This window comes from Balaenoptera acutorostrata, chromosome 10, assembly GCF_949987535.1.
Source record: "Balaenoptera acutorostrata chromosome 10, mBalAcu1.1, whole genome shotgun sequence".
NCBI lineage: Eukaryota > Metazoa > Chordata > Mammalia > Artiodactyla > Balaenopteridae > Balaenoptera > Balaenoptera acutorostrata.
Window position 1 is genome coordinate 91,543,283 of NC_080073.1, and position 18,313 is coordinate 91,561,595.

General features: G+C 39.2%; 1 protein-coding gene across 4 annotated transcripts in view; it reads left to right on the forward strand.

Moving 5' to 3' along the window:
• Positions 1 to 15,952, forward strand: part of MBOAT1 (membrane bound O-acyltransferase domain containing 1) — a 108,563-nt gene extending 92,611 nt beyond the window's left edge. For 3 of the 4 annotated variants that reach the window (XM_007197152.2, XM_007197153.2, XM_007197151.2), the window contains 2 exons: positions 2,389 to 2,540; positions 14,519 to 15,952. In XM_007197152.2, coding sequence (XP_007197214.2) covers positions 2,389 to 2,540; positions 14,519 to 14,645 — 279 coding nt within the window. In that variant the 3' untranslated portion in view covers positions 14,646 to 15,952. The remainder of the gene's footprint in view (positions 1 to 2,388; positions 2,541 to 14,518) is intronic. The other variant, XM_057555322.1, reaches the window with a different exon arrangement.
• Positions 15,953 to 18,313: the final 2,361 nt, after the last annotated feature.

The following is an 18,313-nucleotide window of genomic DNA, read 5'->3' on the forward strand; positions in this document are numbered from 1 at the left end:
GTCATAAAATGGTTAAGCATTTTATTTTCATATTACTTGCAGAGGGTGTTTGCAAAACAAAAGGACTTTTAGGAACAATGTTTAGTGCCTTAAGAGATGAAAACATTTTTAATCATTAAAGGCTGTAAACATACAGTCTACTAATTACAGGTGACAATGATTATTAATTAACGTAGGCTCTGTAAAACTTCATTTTGCTTATACTCTACTTAATTTCTCTTTTCATTATCCTACACCTAAAAATAATTTGGTTTCTGAGCAACCGGTAAAATTGCAGCCATAGGAACTGTTCTCTTAAAGATTGCTCTCAGCTCTCATGTTGGATCCAATTAAATTAGTTTGTGTAAAGTCCTTTGTGAATTTGATACATTTGGTCCTCTAGGTTTTGGGGGTAGCCTTCAGTTTGTCCTAGACTGTTCCTGCCATTTGCTGGCTGTAGAGCAAGAATAATAACAGAATTTAAAAATATGCCTGTCCTCAAAGAATGAGGTGAACATGTATATAAGTAATTACAATTCACTGTATTCTAACTGTCAAATACAGAGCTTTGAATTTTATTTCATTTCAATACTTGATAATGATTGTGGCATTCCTTATTCAGGTGCCAAGAGCTTTTAATGAGATTTGTTGAGCTGTATTTTAGATGTGGATTTAGGAGCCCCAGTACAGCTATTCATTCATTCATTTTCTTTATTTTAAAAATATATTTATTGAGTGCCTAGTACGTGCCAAGTACTGTGATGGGTACTGGAGAAAAAATGGAGAGTAGAACAGATATGGCCCCTGCTCCTGGTCTAGTGCTGGGAATAGAAATGGATAACATCTTCATATTTGTTAAATGGAGAGACAGGTAGAGTGGGAATTCTCTTCCATTTCTTTCAGCTATTCACTCATTCTTGAATTCATCTGTTCTATTAATATTTCATGAGCCCTACTATATGCTAGTAGGTGCTGGGCTATTGCAGTGAACAAAAGTTCCTCGCCCATGGAATTTTTTAGTTAGAAGAAGGTTTGTGGGGATACACGTGTGAACAAGATGGATAATTGATTATTCTGATTAGCACACTTTAAAGTACATATTTTATGTATTTGTGCATTGAAAACAGAAGACATTTTCTTTTCTCCCATACATATACTAACTTGGATCACAAAACTAAAAAACAGATGGGAGGACAAACTTGAACAAAGGCCAGAATTTTGTTAATACTTTCAGAGTATTATTTCTTAAGATGTCTTTAGTTGGTTTCAATGGGTATAAAAGGATTAATTTATGTAAAGCCTCTTGGGTGACCTGGAAATGTTTTTCACAAATAAGTTAGGTAAGAGATGGAGGGAAGAGGGTTGATAGAACAGTATTTCCATTTTTTTTCCAAAAGGAGAATGAACTCAAACAGTCATGAAGTGTCTCAGGCCCGGGAAGTTACCTAGTAAAATCTCTTACATGCTTTTCAATACTGCCCACAGATGGACCTCTAGCCTCTGTCCTGAGGAACTCAGAGCCGAGGAGGCGCTCTCAGCTTCCCAGGCAGCCCTAGGAAGCCTTTCCTGCTTTGAGACTGACCTACCTATAAGCCAGCCATTGTTTCAGCTCTGTCTTTGGTTCTGGCATCTGGAAATTAGGTGTCTTTCTAGAGCCAAATCTGTGTCAAAAGACCTACAAATGAGTATCCTTTGACCCAGCATTTTCCATCTCAAAGAATGCTGTTTTCTTGTCTGGAAAATAGGCATACTGATGCTTACATGATAGGCCTGTGGGGAGAGTCAACAGAGATGATACCCATAAAGAATTCGCACAGGCTTGGCACACAGTAAGCACTCAATAAATCGTAGCTCATGTTATTATACTATTATATTATTACTGTTATTCAAAGGAAATAATTAGGAAACAGTGCAGAGACTTTTCTACAAAAGTATACATCACAGAATTGTTTACAATAGCAGGGGATAGGAGACTAACTTTCCCATAATTAAAATTGTATCAGATTAATATTTAATGACATGGAAAAACATTCATGCTATGTTACTAAATGAAAAAACAGGCTAAACATATATTGACGCCACTGGAAACGTAAATATGGATATATATGAATATAAAAGGACTTGGAAGGTATATGCCAAGTTTTTCAACAGTGCTTTTCTCTGGGAGATATTAAAGAAAAAAAAAAATCTGATTCTGCTTAGTTGTTCTTTAAACATTTTTCTACAGTGAATGAACATATATTTTTTTAATAATAAGAAAAACCATAGTGGTATTTTTAGTTGAAAATAGAACTCAGATGGTTGGTAGTTTTTAGCTCCTATGTTCCTGAGGGGTATTACCTGCATGCATGGAGTAAAAGTTTCTATTTTTTGCATCCCCCCATCCACCATGACTTCCTTGGTGAGCAGGTGAGGAACAACTACAGACATTACTTCCTTTCTTCAAAAGCCCTCAAGGTTTTTTATGACATAGTCACCTGGGCTGTCACTCAGCTGGCCGTCTCTTATACAGTCGCCCCCTTCGTTATGTTGGCCATTGAACCCACCATCAGTTTATACAAGTAAGTTTCCACTGTTCTCGATTGCTCTATAGTAAACTTGTCTCTTCTCTCTGTGTTTGACTTAGGAGTTGGCAAATTGAATCAATCAGTACTGACAATCTCTATGTATGGTTTCGATGGGAAAATGTCTAGAGAAAGCTTTAAGAGGAAGTGTCTCTCCTGGAGATGCCAACAGACAAATAGTAATACAGTGAGCAGAGTTGACAGGTAGCCCTTCAGCCATGCCTAATGTAAGTAAGAGATGCTTATGGCAGTGAATTCTGAAGGGATGTATCCAGATTACAAACTCAGAGGGTGAGTTCACTGCCTTTGCCTCTTTTTCCTGGGGTTAGGCTATGTTGGAGGCTGTGGGGCACTCAGAGAGGGACAGAAGCGAGGGACAGAAGCAGGCCACAGCTGGGGCTGGGTTCAGCCTACAGACAAGAGGCCTTTAGGGAAAGGGTGTCTTAGGGAAAGGGTGTCAGGCCCTTATATTCAAACACCAGCCCTCCAGATGAACTGCAAACCTCTTTGTGCTTACTTTTATTGTTTCCCTCTTTTGTTGAATTAGTCGTGTTTCTCTACTCTTGGAGAAATGGTTGCATGACCTCTGGCAAGTTATTAACCTCTTTTACCAGTGTTTTCTCAACTGTAAAATGAAGGTAAGAATAGAATTCACCTCCAAGCACCTTTAGGTGTTAGGATTGAATGAGGCAAACGTGCAAGGGTCTCAGCCCAGTGTCTGGCATGTAGTCTGTACTCAACAAATACCAACTTGTGTTATTTACTGATTTGCAGAGACTTTTGCAGATTGAATTTGGACCATAGCTACAGTCAGAAAAGTGGCTTAGAGATAAACATGCAAACGTGCCTTATTGTACATCAGGGATTGGACTCACTGGTCAGGAATGATCAAAGAAATTTTACTACTTGGTACAGGTATCAATGTCTAGGATGATTTTTTTTTTTTTCCAGGTTATAGGAAAAGAAGGTAGAGGGAAGTACACCATGCTCCTCAATGAAGTCTGTTTCTATAATGCCGGTTAGGTCACAGGAGTTATGTCCGTATAATATGGAAGTTGAGCTGGTTTATACACAAATTTTTCTAGACAAGGGGTGCCAGAATAGTGGAAAAACAATGAAATCTTCAGCCAGAAAAAGCCCTCAGTTCAGCTGCTACAGCGGTAGGAGCCATGAGTGCCCGCCCCGCCCAAGCTGCACCATCTTGGTTTACCTCCTCTGCACCCTCCCTCCGGGCAGCCCCACTTGCTCACAGCTGTGTTGTCCCTTCTCTTGTCTCAGCGCCCTCTAGCCAGCATTTGCCCTTCATTATCTGGGACTGTTATTGCCCCCTGAAGCAGCCTTAACCCAGCTGCGCTGTCTGCCTGGCTGTCCAGGTTTCTGGCTCGGGTGCTCATCATCTGTGTTAGCGCTCTGGTTACAGAGTCTCATAGGTTTTGAGTTGTCTGCTTCCGTCTTCATAGGTTAACTTGTAACCCTGGGCCCTTCTCTCCCTTTTCTTTGGAGGTGCCCGACCCCCTCCACACTCCCTTACTCTAGGGGAGAGAGCTGCTAGTGAGGAGATGAGTTTATAAAGAAATGGAACAGTGAAATAAAAAATGGTCCGTTAAATCAGATTTTTTAAAAAGAGGTACTTGTTTTTTTATAACAGGCATTGAAGCACATTGGCTTGCATTCCTGAGTAAGATGGATGGGGCTGAGGCTTTCCTCCAGTGTTTGGAAAATCTAAGTCCCTATGAGGACTAATAAACAGGAACTGGAGAGAGACAGAAAAACCACCCTAGTCCTGGTGTTTTAAGCACATGATGTTGCCAGATGCAAGATTTTTTTCAGGAATATATGTATCATGTTGTAGCAGAAATGCCTGTATTTAACTCAGTACCATTTAATACCTACAGTATGCTGGGTACTTTTCTAGAAGCTGGGGGATGGGATGGTGAGCAAAAGGTAGAAATCATTCTTACTTCCATGGAGGAGATAGCTTGGTGGAAGTGACAGGAAATAATTGAAAAATTTATTGATACCCACTAACATCATACTCTGAGTGAATGGTACAAAGATTTATGATGTAACAGGAATCTGCTCTTGGGAGAAAGCAGCGTGTGAGTCCTGGAGTCTGAGGGTGCTGAGAGTGGTGGATGGAACACTGTGGGTTGTGTTCCGGACCCAGGGAGCAGCATAGATAAGCCCCATTGTGATAGGAGGAAGCCCCGAGAAACATGAGTGTGGGCAGAATATAGAATCAATCCAAGGTGTAGAGCAGTGAGCTGAGAAGAGACAAGGGTAGGTATCAGTGTCCCTGTTTATCATATATGGAAGTGGAGGCTCAGAGAGGGTGAGCAGTTAAACAAAACTCACACAGCAAGGCCCAAGTTTCAGATGCAAAATTTTTTCTTCTTTTTTAAACAGCAAGAACAGTAGTGCAGTTACTAAAAATTTCTCTAGGAGAAGCTATTTTGGATGAATGTTACTGCTAGGGGAGTAGCACAAAATGGTGATTTGTTTGTGATCACATGCATTTAACCAACTAAGCATGCTAATTTCTATATTTAGGCAGGAGTTCTAGGGAAAGAATTAAATCATCAATCCAGATCACTCATGTAGATTTCCATTTCTTTTTAAAAACAATCTAGTTTATTATTTTTTTTTAGAAAACACCTTTGTTTAGGGTGAAATTGACATTTCTGTCACTTCTGTCAATTACAAGCAATTCAACCTAATACGTTGTTTTCATAGTTGCTTATGTATATAATTTAAGTTCCCTATCTAGATCAGCTCTGTCCAATAGAAGTTTCTACAGTGACCAAAGTACCATCCAGTATGTTGGCCACCAGTGCATGTGGCTGTTGAGCTTTTGAAATGTGGCTAGTGTGACTGAGGAACAGAGTTTTCAATTTATCTAATTTGAATTTTAACAGCCACATGTTGCCAATGGCTATTATAGATTGCCTCTCAAAAAAAGTTTTCAGAATCTTTTAAAAACAATTATTTTCAGAAACTCTTAAGAGAATCACTGAATCTGGCAAAAGAAATTAAAATTGAATCATCTTTTTAGTCGAGATGGCTCTAGATGCATTCCAGATCTGTTCCTCACTAGGGGATAATTTAAATAACTGGCAATGAATGGCAGTTGTATGCAAATCCATTTCTCAGGATACCCTTCCCTGATTGACATTTAAATGTTAGATGGGCTTCATTTTTCTGTGTAGTCACTTTTCAATGTACAGTGACTACAAATCCCAGCTTTAAATTTCTTAGTCTAATTTTTTTCCTTTAAGTTGTAAATGAGCCCCAAGTGAACATGTAAATGTATTATGAAAGAACTTGTGATTCTGAAAAGATGGTGGAGTAGAAGGACTTGAGCTTACCTCCTCTTGTGAAAACACTGAAATCACAACTAACTGCTGACCAACCATCAACAAAAAAGACTGGCATCTACCAAAAAAGATATTTTATATTCAAAGACAAAGAAGAAGCCACAGAGAGACGGTAGGAGGGGTGCTTTTGCAACATAAATCCTATACCCATCAGGTGGGTGACCCACAAACTGGAAAATAATTATATCACAGAGGTTCTCACACAAGAATGAGAGTCCTGAGCCCCACGTCAGGCTCCCCAGCATGAGGGTCTGGCATCAGGAGGAGGAACCCCCAGAGCATTTGGCTTTGAAGGCCCGTGGGGCTTGAGTACAGGAGCTCCACAGGACTGGGGGAAACAGAGACTGCACTCTTGGAGGGCGTGCACAAGTTTTCATGTACACTGGGACCCAGCACAAGGCAGTACCTCCATAGGAGCTGGGGCTGGACCTACCTACGAGCCTTGGAGGGTCTCCTGGGGAGGCAGGGGTCAGCTGTGGCTCATTGGGGGTGGGGTGGGGCAAGGACACTGGTAGCAGAGGCCCCAGAGGATATTGATCAGTGTGAACTCTCACAGAGGTTGCCATTTTGGCATCAAGACATGGCCCTTCCCACCAGCCTACAGGCTCCAGTGCTTGGATGCCTCAGGCCAAACAACCAGTAGGGTAGGAACACAGCCCCACCCATCAGCAGACAGTGAAAGTGCATAAAGCCATACTGAGCTCACAGCCACCTCTAAACACACCCCTTGACATGGCCCTGACCACCAGAGGGAGAAGACCCAGCTCCACCTACAAGTGGGCAGGCACCAGTCCCTCCCGCCAGGAAGCCTGCACAAACCTCAAGACCAGCCTTATCCACCAGAGGGCAGACACCAGAAGCAAGAGGAGCTACGATCCTCCAGCCAGCAGAAAGAAGACCACAAACACAGAAAGTTAGACAAAATGGGACAGCAGAGAAATATGTTCCAGACGAAGGAACAAGGTAAAAACCGACAAGAACAACTAAATGAAGTGGACATAGGCAACCTACCTGAAAAAGAATTTAGAGTAATGATAGTAGAGATGATCAAGATCTCAGAAAAAGAATGGAGGCACAGACGAAGAAGTTACAAGAGATGTTTAACAAAGAGCTAGAAGATTTAAGAACGAACAGAAATGAACAATACAATAACTGGAATGAAAAATAAAGTAGAAGGGATCGATAGCAGAATAACTGAAGCAGAAGAACGAATAAGTGAGCTGAAATACAGAATGGTAGAAATCACTGCCGTGGAACAGAATAAAGAATGAAAAGAAATGAGGACAGTCTCAGAGACCTCTGGGACAACATTAAATGCACCAACATTCACATCATAGGGGTCCCAGAAGGAGAACAGAGAGATAAAGGGCCTGAGAAAATATTTGGAGAGATTATAGCTGAAAACTTCCCTAACATGAGAGAGGAAACAATCAAGTCCAGGAAATGCAGAGAGTCCCATACAAGATAAACCCAAGGAGGAACACACTGAGACACATATTAATCAAACTGACAAAAATTAAAGACAAAGAAAAAATATTAAAAGCAACAAGGGAAAAGTAACAAATAACATACAAGGGAATCCCCATAGGGTTATCAGCTGATTTTTTTCAGCAGAAACTCTGCAGGCCAGAAGGGAGTGGCATGATATTTTGTAAAGTGATGAAAGGGAAAAACCTACAACCAAGAATACCCTACCCAGCAAGGCTCTCATTCAGATTCAACAGAGAAAAAGTTTTACAGACAAGCAAAAGCTAAGAGAGTTCAGCACCACCAAACCAGCTTTATAACAAAATCCTACAGGAACTTCTCTAGGTGGAAAAGAAAAGATCACAACTAAAGTCAAGAAAATTAAGAATGGGAAAGCTCATCAGTAAAGGCAAACATAAAGTAAAGGTAGGAAATCATCTGCACACAAATATGATATCAAAACCAGCAATTGTGGGAAGAGGAGAGCACAAATGCAGGATATTGGAAATGCATTGGAAATTAAGTGACCAGCAACTTAAAACAATCTTGTACATATATAAACCGCTATATCAAAACCTCATGGGAACCATAAACCAAAAATCTACAATAGATACACACACAAAAAAAGAAAAAGCAATCCAAAAACAACAATAAAGATAGACATCAAATCACAAGAGAAGAGAACAAAAGAGGAAGGGGAGAAAAATAGACCTTCAAAAACAAATCCAAAACAATTAACAAAATGGCAATAAGAACATTAATATTGATAATTACCTTAAATGTAAATGGATTAAATGCTCCTACCAAAAGACATAGACTGGCTGAATGGATACAAAAACAAGATCCATATATATGCTGTCTACAAGAGACCCACTTCAGATCTAGGGACACATACAGACTGAAAGTGAGGGGATGGAAAAAGGTATTCCATGCAAATGCAAATCAAAAGGAAGCTGGAGTAGCAATACTCATGTCAGACAAAATAAACTTTAAAATAAAGACTGTTACAAGAGACAAGGACACTACAAAATGATCAAGGGATCAATCCAAGAAGAAGATATGACAATTGTAAATATGTATGCACCCAACATAGGAGCACCTCAATATATAAGGCAAATGTTAACAGCCATAAAAGGAGAAATTGACAGTAACACAATAATGGGAGGGGGGGGCTTTAACACCCCACTTTCATCAATGGACAGATCGTCCAGAGAGAAAAATCAATAAGGAAACACAGGCCTTAAATGACACATTAGATCAGATGGACTTAATTGATATTTATAGACCATTACATCCAAAAGCAGCAGAATACACTTTCTTCTCAAGTGCACATGGAACATTCTCCAGGATAGATCCCATCTTGGGCCACAAATCACACCTTGGTAATTTTAAGAAAATTGAAATCATATCAAGCATCTTTTCCAACCACAACACTTGAAATTAGAAATCAATTACAGGAAAAAAACTGTAAAAAACAAACATGGAGGCTAAACAATATGTTACTAAACAACCAATGGATCACTGAAGAAATCAAAGAGGAAATCAAAAAATACCTCGAGACAAATGACAATGAAAAGATGACGACCCAAAACCTATGGGACACAGCAAAAGCAGTTATAGGAGGGAAGTTTATAGCAATACAGTCTTAACCTCAGGGAACAAGAAAAATCTCAAACAACATAACCTTACACCTAAATCAACTAGAGAAAGAAGAACAAAGAAAACCCAAAGTTAGCAGAAGGAAAGAAATCATAAAGATCAGAGCAGAAATAAATGAAATAGAGATGAAAACATTAGCAAAGATCAGTGAAACTAAAAGCTGGTTCTTTGAGAAGATAAACAAAATTGATAAACCTTTATCCAGACTCATCAAGAAAAAAAAGGGAGAGGACTCAAATCAATAAAGTTAGAAATGAAAAAGGAGAAGTTACAACTGACAGCACAGAAATACAAAAGATCATAAGAGACTACTACAAATAACTATATGCCAATAAAATGGACAACCTAGAAGAAATGGACAAATTCTTACAAAGGTACAACCTTCCAAGACTGAACCAGGAAGAAATAGAAAATATGAACAGACCAATCACAAGTACTGAAACTGAAACAGCAATTAAAAACTTCCAAGAAACAAAATTCCAGGGCCAGATGGCTTCACAGGTAAATGCTATCAAACATTTAGAGAAGAGTTAAACACATGTCCTTCTGAAACTCTTCCAAAAAATTGCAGAGGAAGGAACACTCCCAAGCTCATTCTATGAGGTCACCATCATTCTGATGACAAAACCAGACAAAGTCATCACACACACACAAAACTACAGGCCATTATCACTGATCCTCAACAAAATACTAGCAAACCGAATCCAACAACACATTCAAAGGATCATACACCATGATCAAGTGGGATTTATCCCAGGGATGAAAGGATTTTTCAATATCCACAAATCAATCAGTGTGATACACCACATTAACAAACTGAAGAATAAAAACCATATTATCATCTCAATAGATGCAGAAAAAGCTTTGGATGAAATGCAACACCCATTTATGATATAAACTCTCCAGAAAGTGGGAATAGAGGGAACTTACCTCAACATAATAAAGGCCATATATGAGAAACCCAGAGCCAACATCATTCTCAATGGTTAAAAGCTTAAAGCATTCCCACTAAGATCAGGAACAAGGCTAGGATGTCCATTGTTGCCACCTTTATTCAACATAGTTTTGGAAGTCCTAGTCATGTCAATCAGAGAAAAGAAGAAATAAAAGGAACCCAAATTGGAAAAGAAGAAGTAAAACTGTCACTGTTTGCAGATGACATGATACTATACATAGAAAGTCATAAAGATGCTACCAGAAAACTACTAGAGCTCATCAATGAACAGTAAAGTTGCAGGATACAAAATTAATACACAGAAATCTCTTGCATTCCTATACACTAACAACGAAAGATCAGAAAAAGAAATTGAGACAATCCCATTTATCATCACATCAAAAAGAACAAAATACATAGGAATAAATCTACCTAAGGAGACAAAAGACTTGTACTCAGAAAACTATAAGACACTGATGAAAGAAATCAAATATGACACAAACAGATGGAAAGATATATACCATGTTCTTGGAATTGGAAGAATCAATATTGTCAAAATGTCTATACTACCCATGGCAATCTACAGATTCAATGCAATCCCTACCAAATTACCAATGACATTTTTCACAGAACTAGAACAAAAAACTTTAAAATTCATATGGAGACACAAAAGACCCCAAATAGCCAAAGCAATCCTGAGAAAGAAAAACGGAGCTGGAGGAATCAGACTTCCTGGCTTCAGACTATACTTACAAAGCTACAGTAATCAAAACAGTATGGTACTGGCACAAAAACAGACATATAGATCAATGGAACAGGATAGAAGCCCAGAAATAAACCCACGGACCTATGGTCAATTAATCTACGACAAAGGAAGCAAGAATATACAATGGAGAAAAGACAGTCTTTTCAGTAAGTGGTGCTGGGAAAATGGGACAGCTACATGTAAAAGAATGAAATCAGAACATTCTCTAACACCATATGCAAGAGAAACTCAAAATGCATCAAAGACCTATAAAACTCTTAGAAGAAAACATAGGCACAACACTCTGACGTAAATTGCAGCAATATCTTTTTGGACCCACCTCCTAATAAAAATAAAAACAAAAATAAACAGATGGGACCTAATTAAATTTAAAAGCTTCTGAACAGCAAAAGGAACCATAAAACAAAAAGACAACACATAGAATGGAAGATAATATTTGCAAACGAAGCAGGTGACAAGGGATTAATCTCCAGAATATGCAAAGAGCTCATGCAGCTCTACGTCAAAAAACAAAACAAAAAATGAACAACCCAATCAAAAAGTGGGCAGAAGACTTAAATAGACATTTCTCCAAAGAAGCAATACAGATGGCCAAAAAGTATATGAAAAGATGCTCGACATCACTAATTATTAGAGAACTGCAAATCAAAACTACAATGTGGTATCACCTCACACCAGTCAGAATGTCCATCATCAGAAAGTCTATAAACAGTAAATGCTGGAGAGGGTGTGGAGAAAAAGGAACCCTCCTACACTGTTGGTAGGAATGTAAATTGGTACAACCACTATGGAGAACAGTCTGGAGGTTCCTTAAAAAACTAAAAATAGAACTACCATATGATCCAGCAATCCCACTCCTGGGCATATATCCAGAGAAAACCATAATTTGAAAAGGAACATGCACCCCAATGTTCATTGCAGCACTATTTACAATAGCCAAGACGTGGAAGCAACATAAAATGTCCATTTACAGAGGAATGGATACTGAAGATGTACATATATACAGTGAATACTACTCAGCCATAAAAAAAGAATGAGGGCTTCCCTGGTGGCACAGTGGTTGAGAATCTGCCTGCCAATTCAGGGGAGAAGGGTTCGAGCCCTGGTCTGGGAAGATCCCACATGCCACGGAGTAACTGGGCCTGTGAGCCATAATTACTGAGCCTGCGCGTCTGGAGCCTGTGCTGCGCAACAAGAGAGGCCGCAATAGTGAGAGGCCCGTGCACCGCGATGAAGAGTGGCCCCCACTTGCCACAACTAGAGAAAGCTCTCGCACAGAAATGAAGACCCAACACAGCCATAAATAAATAAATAAGTAAATGAAAAAAAAAAAAGAATGAAATAATGCCTTTTGCAGCAACATGGATGGACCTAGAGATTGTCATACTAAGTGAAGTAAGTCAGATAGAGAAAGACAAATATCATATGGTATCACCCATATCTAGAATCTAATTTTTAAAAATGATACAAATGAACTTATTTACAAAACAGAAAGACTTACAGATATCAGAAACAAACTTATGTTTACCAAAGGGGAAATGTAGATTGGGGGGATAAATCAGGAGCTTGGGGTTAACATACAAACACTACTATATTATAAGATATCAATTGATAACCAACAAGGACCTCCTGTGTAGCACAGGGAACTCTACTCAATATTCTGTGATAACCTATATGAGAAAAGAATACAAATGAATATATATATATATATATATATATATATATATATATATATACTGAATCCCTTTGCTGTACATCTGAAACTAACACAACATTGTAAATCAACTATAATCCAATAAAATTTTTTAAAAATGAACGAAGTTGTCTTAGCTCAGGCTGCTATGACTAAATACTATAGACTGGGTGACTTAAACAGCAGATATTATGTCTCACGATCTTGGAGGCTGGGAAGTCCAAGATCAAGGTGCCAGCAGATTTGGTTTCCGATGAAAGCCCTCTTTGTGGCTGGCAGAAGGCTACCGTCTCACTGTGTCCTCACATAGCAGAGAGGGAGACCGAGGGAGACAAGGACAGCAAGAGAGATGGGGTGAGGGACAGTGAGCGGGACACAGAGAAAGATGGCTCACGCTCTGATCTCCCTTTATTTTCTAATAAGGGTACTAATGCTGTCATGGGGGCCCCACCGTCATTTCCTCATCTAAACCAAATTACCACCCAAAGTCTACTTCTCCAAATACCATCAGATTGGAAGTCAGGGCTTCGACGTATGAATTTGGGGGAGGACACAAACATTTAGCCAGAGCAGAACCTTTCTATGAAATCATTTTCAAAAGCAAAATCTCATGTTGTTGTCTTTAACTAGATAACACTTTATTAAATTCAATGTATAAGAATGTTAGAATTTGTGTAGGAATTTTTGTAGATAGCAAACTCCTTGAGAGTAGAACTATGCTTTATTCATCTGTGTATCTGGAATACCTAGTTTAGTCCTAGCATGCTCTATAAATGTTAGCTGAGTTTTTCCATAACAAAAAGATGGAAGTATTGCTTAAAATTTGAGAGAAGTATGGAATGTCAGAATAGGTTACTAAACCTCCCTGGGAAGTCGAAGTTTTTTTTCCCTTGACTTCCAGAATATTTGGCTTTAATCTAACAAAATTGCTCCAGTGTAGATTTGGCCACACGTAAAAGATTAAGGCAAAATGCAAGAACAAAGTACATTTTACGAGAGCAGACTTTGAAAGCTGGAGTTCCCTCTGCCTGGGGTGTGCCTGTGAGAATCCCAGCTTACACTTGCTGAGCCAGTGTGTTTATCTGTAGAGCTGTTATTCACTCTCATTAATGTCCTGGTTTAAATAGTAAATCAGATGGTCACTTACCTGTGGCTATTCACCCCTCTGCTAATTACTACCATTATGTCTATACGTCTCTTCTTTTCCATTCCCAAAAGAAGGGGTGGGGTCTTTGCCTTTTGTAGATCCCAGTTCAATGCTTCATACATCCTAGGCAGTAAATGCTTATTGAAAGAAGAAATGAAGATATGTTTGGTTCTGCTGGAGCTTTTAACTATTCTATAGACCTGACATTATGATCACAGAAGCTGGGGAATGATATGTAAATCAATGTGGGTCCCCTGCCCCTTAACATTATTTTCCTTTGCTCTTCAAAAAGCATTGGAGAAAGTGTAAGTTCAGTTTTCCCAAATGGATATAGAACAATTTTATAAAAGCTGTTTCTAATTACTTGCATTCATTGATGTGTACAGTATTTATTGAGCATCTACACTGTGTCCAGTACCACACTTATGCAATAAGTCCACAAACCTCAAAAGCAAAACTTGTTTTAGTTTGGATGAAAATCGAGTTATGGAGTAGGCTTTTGAAATCTGGATTCTTCAGGCTCATAATATATACAAGAACCCCTGACACTTAGTGGAGCACATTGGCTAAAGTGTCAGTTGCATTTGTGTTTGGGGAACATAGGGTAGGGCTTCAATTTCATTCCATGCATCCTTAGACTTTTAATATGGTGGGTTTCTAGCTGTCAGGGTTGATTCTCTCGATCTGCTTATTACATCAGTGGGACATCGCCATACGTCTGTCTGCAGATGGGCTGGTTGGTTTGCTCTGCCCAGCTTTGTGGTTTTGGTTCATCCCTGGCCCGCTTACACACCAAAGGGAGTTATCTGTGGAGTGGATCAAGGCAAGCCTGAGGGCAGTCAGGTCCGCCAGTACCAAAAGGTGATGTAATTGCTTCATGTGACATTTCCCACATACACCCTTGTTTGAAATATAATTTGTGTGTTTATTCCTAGGTCCATGTACTTTTACTTACACGTTATCAGTCTCCTGATCATACTATTCCTGCCAATCAAACCACAAGCTCATAACCAAAGGCGGCCTCAGACTCTGAACTCTGTTAATAAGAAAAAAATAGATTGATACCTCCAAAAAAAAGAAACAAACAAAAGCTGAACACGTAAGACTGCAAATCACTGGACAGAGGAGATAAAAAGACTCCAGAGTTCTCCAGTGACTTAGAGGTGATGTTTACATGCATCTATTTTGTTTTGATTTTTTAAGTGCAGGGAGTATTTTTATAAAGCTTTTTTTGTACCATTGAATCAGCCATGTCCAGTTGATTTAATACTTTCTAGGACATTTGAGTAGTATGGAGGTGTGTGGAGAATGTGCTAGAACTGCAGAGACAGTCCATTCTGGGCTAGCTGGGTCTTCACTTTTCTGGCATGATCTCCAACCACTGAAATCTGGACGTTGGGAACCCGGGCGTCTGCTCCAGAAGTTAGAAGGTAAAGCTGAGATGACTTGTCTTCCAGAACATATGCAAGATGGTTGTTCCTTGGGAAGCCCCCCAATCCTTTGCCTTGTGACATTACTGTTCTCAAACACATTAACTACACTCAGAAGACTGCCGGGGAGGGACCGTGTGGAGAGAGGTTTGCAGAATACTGAAAATTCAATGAGCCTGGAGGACTAACTGTGAATGGACACTTGAATGGATTGGAAGTCAGGCACGTGCCCTGAAGGTGGCTGCGTTTCCCCCCCACCCTCCCCCCACCAGGGATGTAACCCTTCTTTCTTCTGAAATGAGCCAAGATTGGAAATCAGAAAGTCTCCTGTCCACATACCAGAAGTCTCAGAGGGGCTACTGTTTTCCAAATGTTTTCCATTGCATATGTGCCTTCTGCTTGCCCAGGCATGGCCCTGAGAAAACACCCAGATTTCACATCATTAAGGCAGAGGGATGTCTTTTTATAAATATTTTTTAAAGTAATTTAAAGTTATATTGAAGTTTGGGAAGAAGAGGCAGATATTCCTCTTTTTTCCCCTCACTTCTCAGAGGTGTTCATGATCACAGCCATGATGTTCACTTGGGCTGGTTTCCATTTTTTTCAGTTTCATAGCTGATTAAATCCGACATTGTTTTAGTTGAATCATCCTATTAGAAAGCAGAGATTGAAAAACGGTTTTCCCTTCTATCTTTGTAATGAATGTGCCGTGGCTCCTTTGGGAAACTTCTATTGGGTGATATTCTATGTGGGAGAAGGAAACATGGCATTAAATGTTGTGGAAAATAATAATGATAATAATAAAATATATGCTACAATGTTGTACCCTCAATCAAATACCTTGGGAGGAGAGAATCTGTTCAAATCAGATGGTGAAAAATGAGTTTCTTACTAAATCAATACTGCATTTCTACATAAAGGAAATATTTCTAAAAAGAATTGCTTTTTGTTTGTGTCAGACTTGCTGTTCTGAAGCATGTGTGTGTATTTTGTGTGTGTTTTAACAAATGTGTACAAGGTTTTACTTGCTTATTATTTGAGCATCACACGTTCAATTTGTACTACATGTCAGGTGCTTGGATGTTTTTGGTTTGATTTCTGATCTTCCTTCCTAACAGTGCAGGTAGGATTAACCTCCTTTTACAGGTGAGGAAACAGAATCAGGAAGATGGCTGCTAACCTCCCCACAGTCACAGACTTAGTGCTTGAGCTGAGATTTGAATCCAAGACGGTCCCAAGAAAGCCACTGGCCGTGGATCTTTCTGTGAGGTATCCTGCTGGTGCGTCTCTTTGGACAATGAAATGTGAAACGATGTGCTTGTCCCTTAAAGAGTTTGTGTGGTCCTGGTGCTGCTCAGAACCTGAGTTCTAGTCCTTATGTGAGACGATGGAAGTTAAGAAGTAGCACTTTTGTGCCAGCGTAGGAGGTTCACCCCAGTTTAACCAGGGAACCTTGTGGCAACCCTACTTTGCTGTCCCGGGAGGAATATTAGATAGTGGATAGAGGGAAGAGAATGTAGGTGCCTAAAATCTGTCAGGGTCTGTCTCCAACAGGAATATTTTGAGGTACAAGACCAAGAAAAATACCCATCTTGCACACCAGCAAAAAATGGTATACATCACCATTGGCATGGAGTGTGTGGAATAATCCATCTTACAATGAAATCTTTGAACTTGCAATATGATTTATGTCTGGGGTTGTCTGCATTTAGTATCTTCATTTCTGAGAGAAGAACTTTGGTGGCGAGAGGAGAGGTGATCATTAGGGAGACCAGCAGTCCTGCTTTGCAGAGACTCTGCCAACCTCTTAGTCCTGGGCAAACAAGGACCACTGGTCCCTTAAGAGACCACTCAGAATCAATTACTCTTTATGGAATGGAAGTCAAGCCTATGGAATCTGAGCTTATAGATTCTCTATTTCAGACAGTGCTAGGTCCTGGGACACCCTTTTCATATTATGAGGCCTTATTCAGTACTAAAAGGACAACACCTCCAAGATCAATTAGTACCTTTTTTCCCCTGAGAACATTTAACCATAGAAAAAATTTCAATTTAGGACCAAAGTTTAAACAGAAGATTGGGACTGTTCCTATTGCCTTAGAGTTCCTAGTTGTCCTAAACATAATATGCATTTAATAAATACGTTTTGGGTTGATGAGCTTGCAGTTTAAAAGAAATACGTTTTAGGGTTTGTTTTTGAAAAGGCCAGATTTAAAATATTCTATTTTAGCTCAACATCGCTAATCATCATGGAAATGTGAATCAAAACCACAATGAGATTTCACCTCACACCAGTCAGAATGGCTATCATCAAAAAGAACACAAAGATAGAAAGCCCAGAGATAAACCCATGCACCTATGGTCACCTAATCTATGACAAAGTCGGTGAGAATATACAATGGAGAAAAGATCGTCTCTTCAATAAGTGGTGCTGGGAAAACTGGACAGCTACATGTAAAAGAATGAAATTAGAACACTCCCTACCACCATACACAAAAATGAACTCAAAATGGATTAAAGACCTAAATGTAAGGCTGGATACTATAAAACACTTAGAGGAAAATATAGGAAGAACACTCTTTGACATAAGTCACAGCAAAATCTTTTTCAATCCACCGCCTACAGTAATGAAAATAAAAACAAAAATAAACAAACGGGACCTAATTAAAAGCTTTTGCACAGCAAAGGAAACCATAAACAAAACAAAAAGACAACCCTCAGAATGGGAGAAAATATTTGCAAACGAAGCAACTGACAAGGGAATAATTTCCAAAATATACAAACAGCTCATGCAGCTCAAAATCAAAAAAAAAAACAAACAACCCAATCAAAAAATGGGCAGAAGACCTAAATAGACATTTCTCCAAAGAAGACATACAGATGGCCAACAAACACATGAAAAGCTCCTCAACATCAGTAATTATTAGAGAAATGCAAATTAAAACTACAATGTGGTATCGCCTCATACTGGTCAGATTGGCCATCATCAAAAACTCTACAAACAGTAAATGCTGGAGAGGGTATGGAGAAAAGGGAACCCTCCTACACTGTTGGTGGGAATGTAAATTGGTACAGCTATTATGGAGAACAGTATGGAGGTTCTTAAAAAACTAAAACTAGAGCTATCATATGACCCAGCAATTCCACTCCTAGGCGTATATCTGGAGAAAACCAGAATTCTAAAGGATGCATGCACCCTGATGTTCACTGCAGCACTATTTACAATAGTCAGGACATGGAAGCAACCTAAATGTCCATTGACAGAGGAATAGATAAAGAAGATGTGGTACATAGGTACAA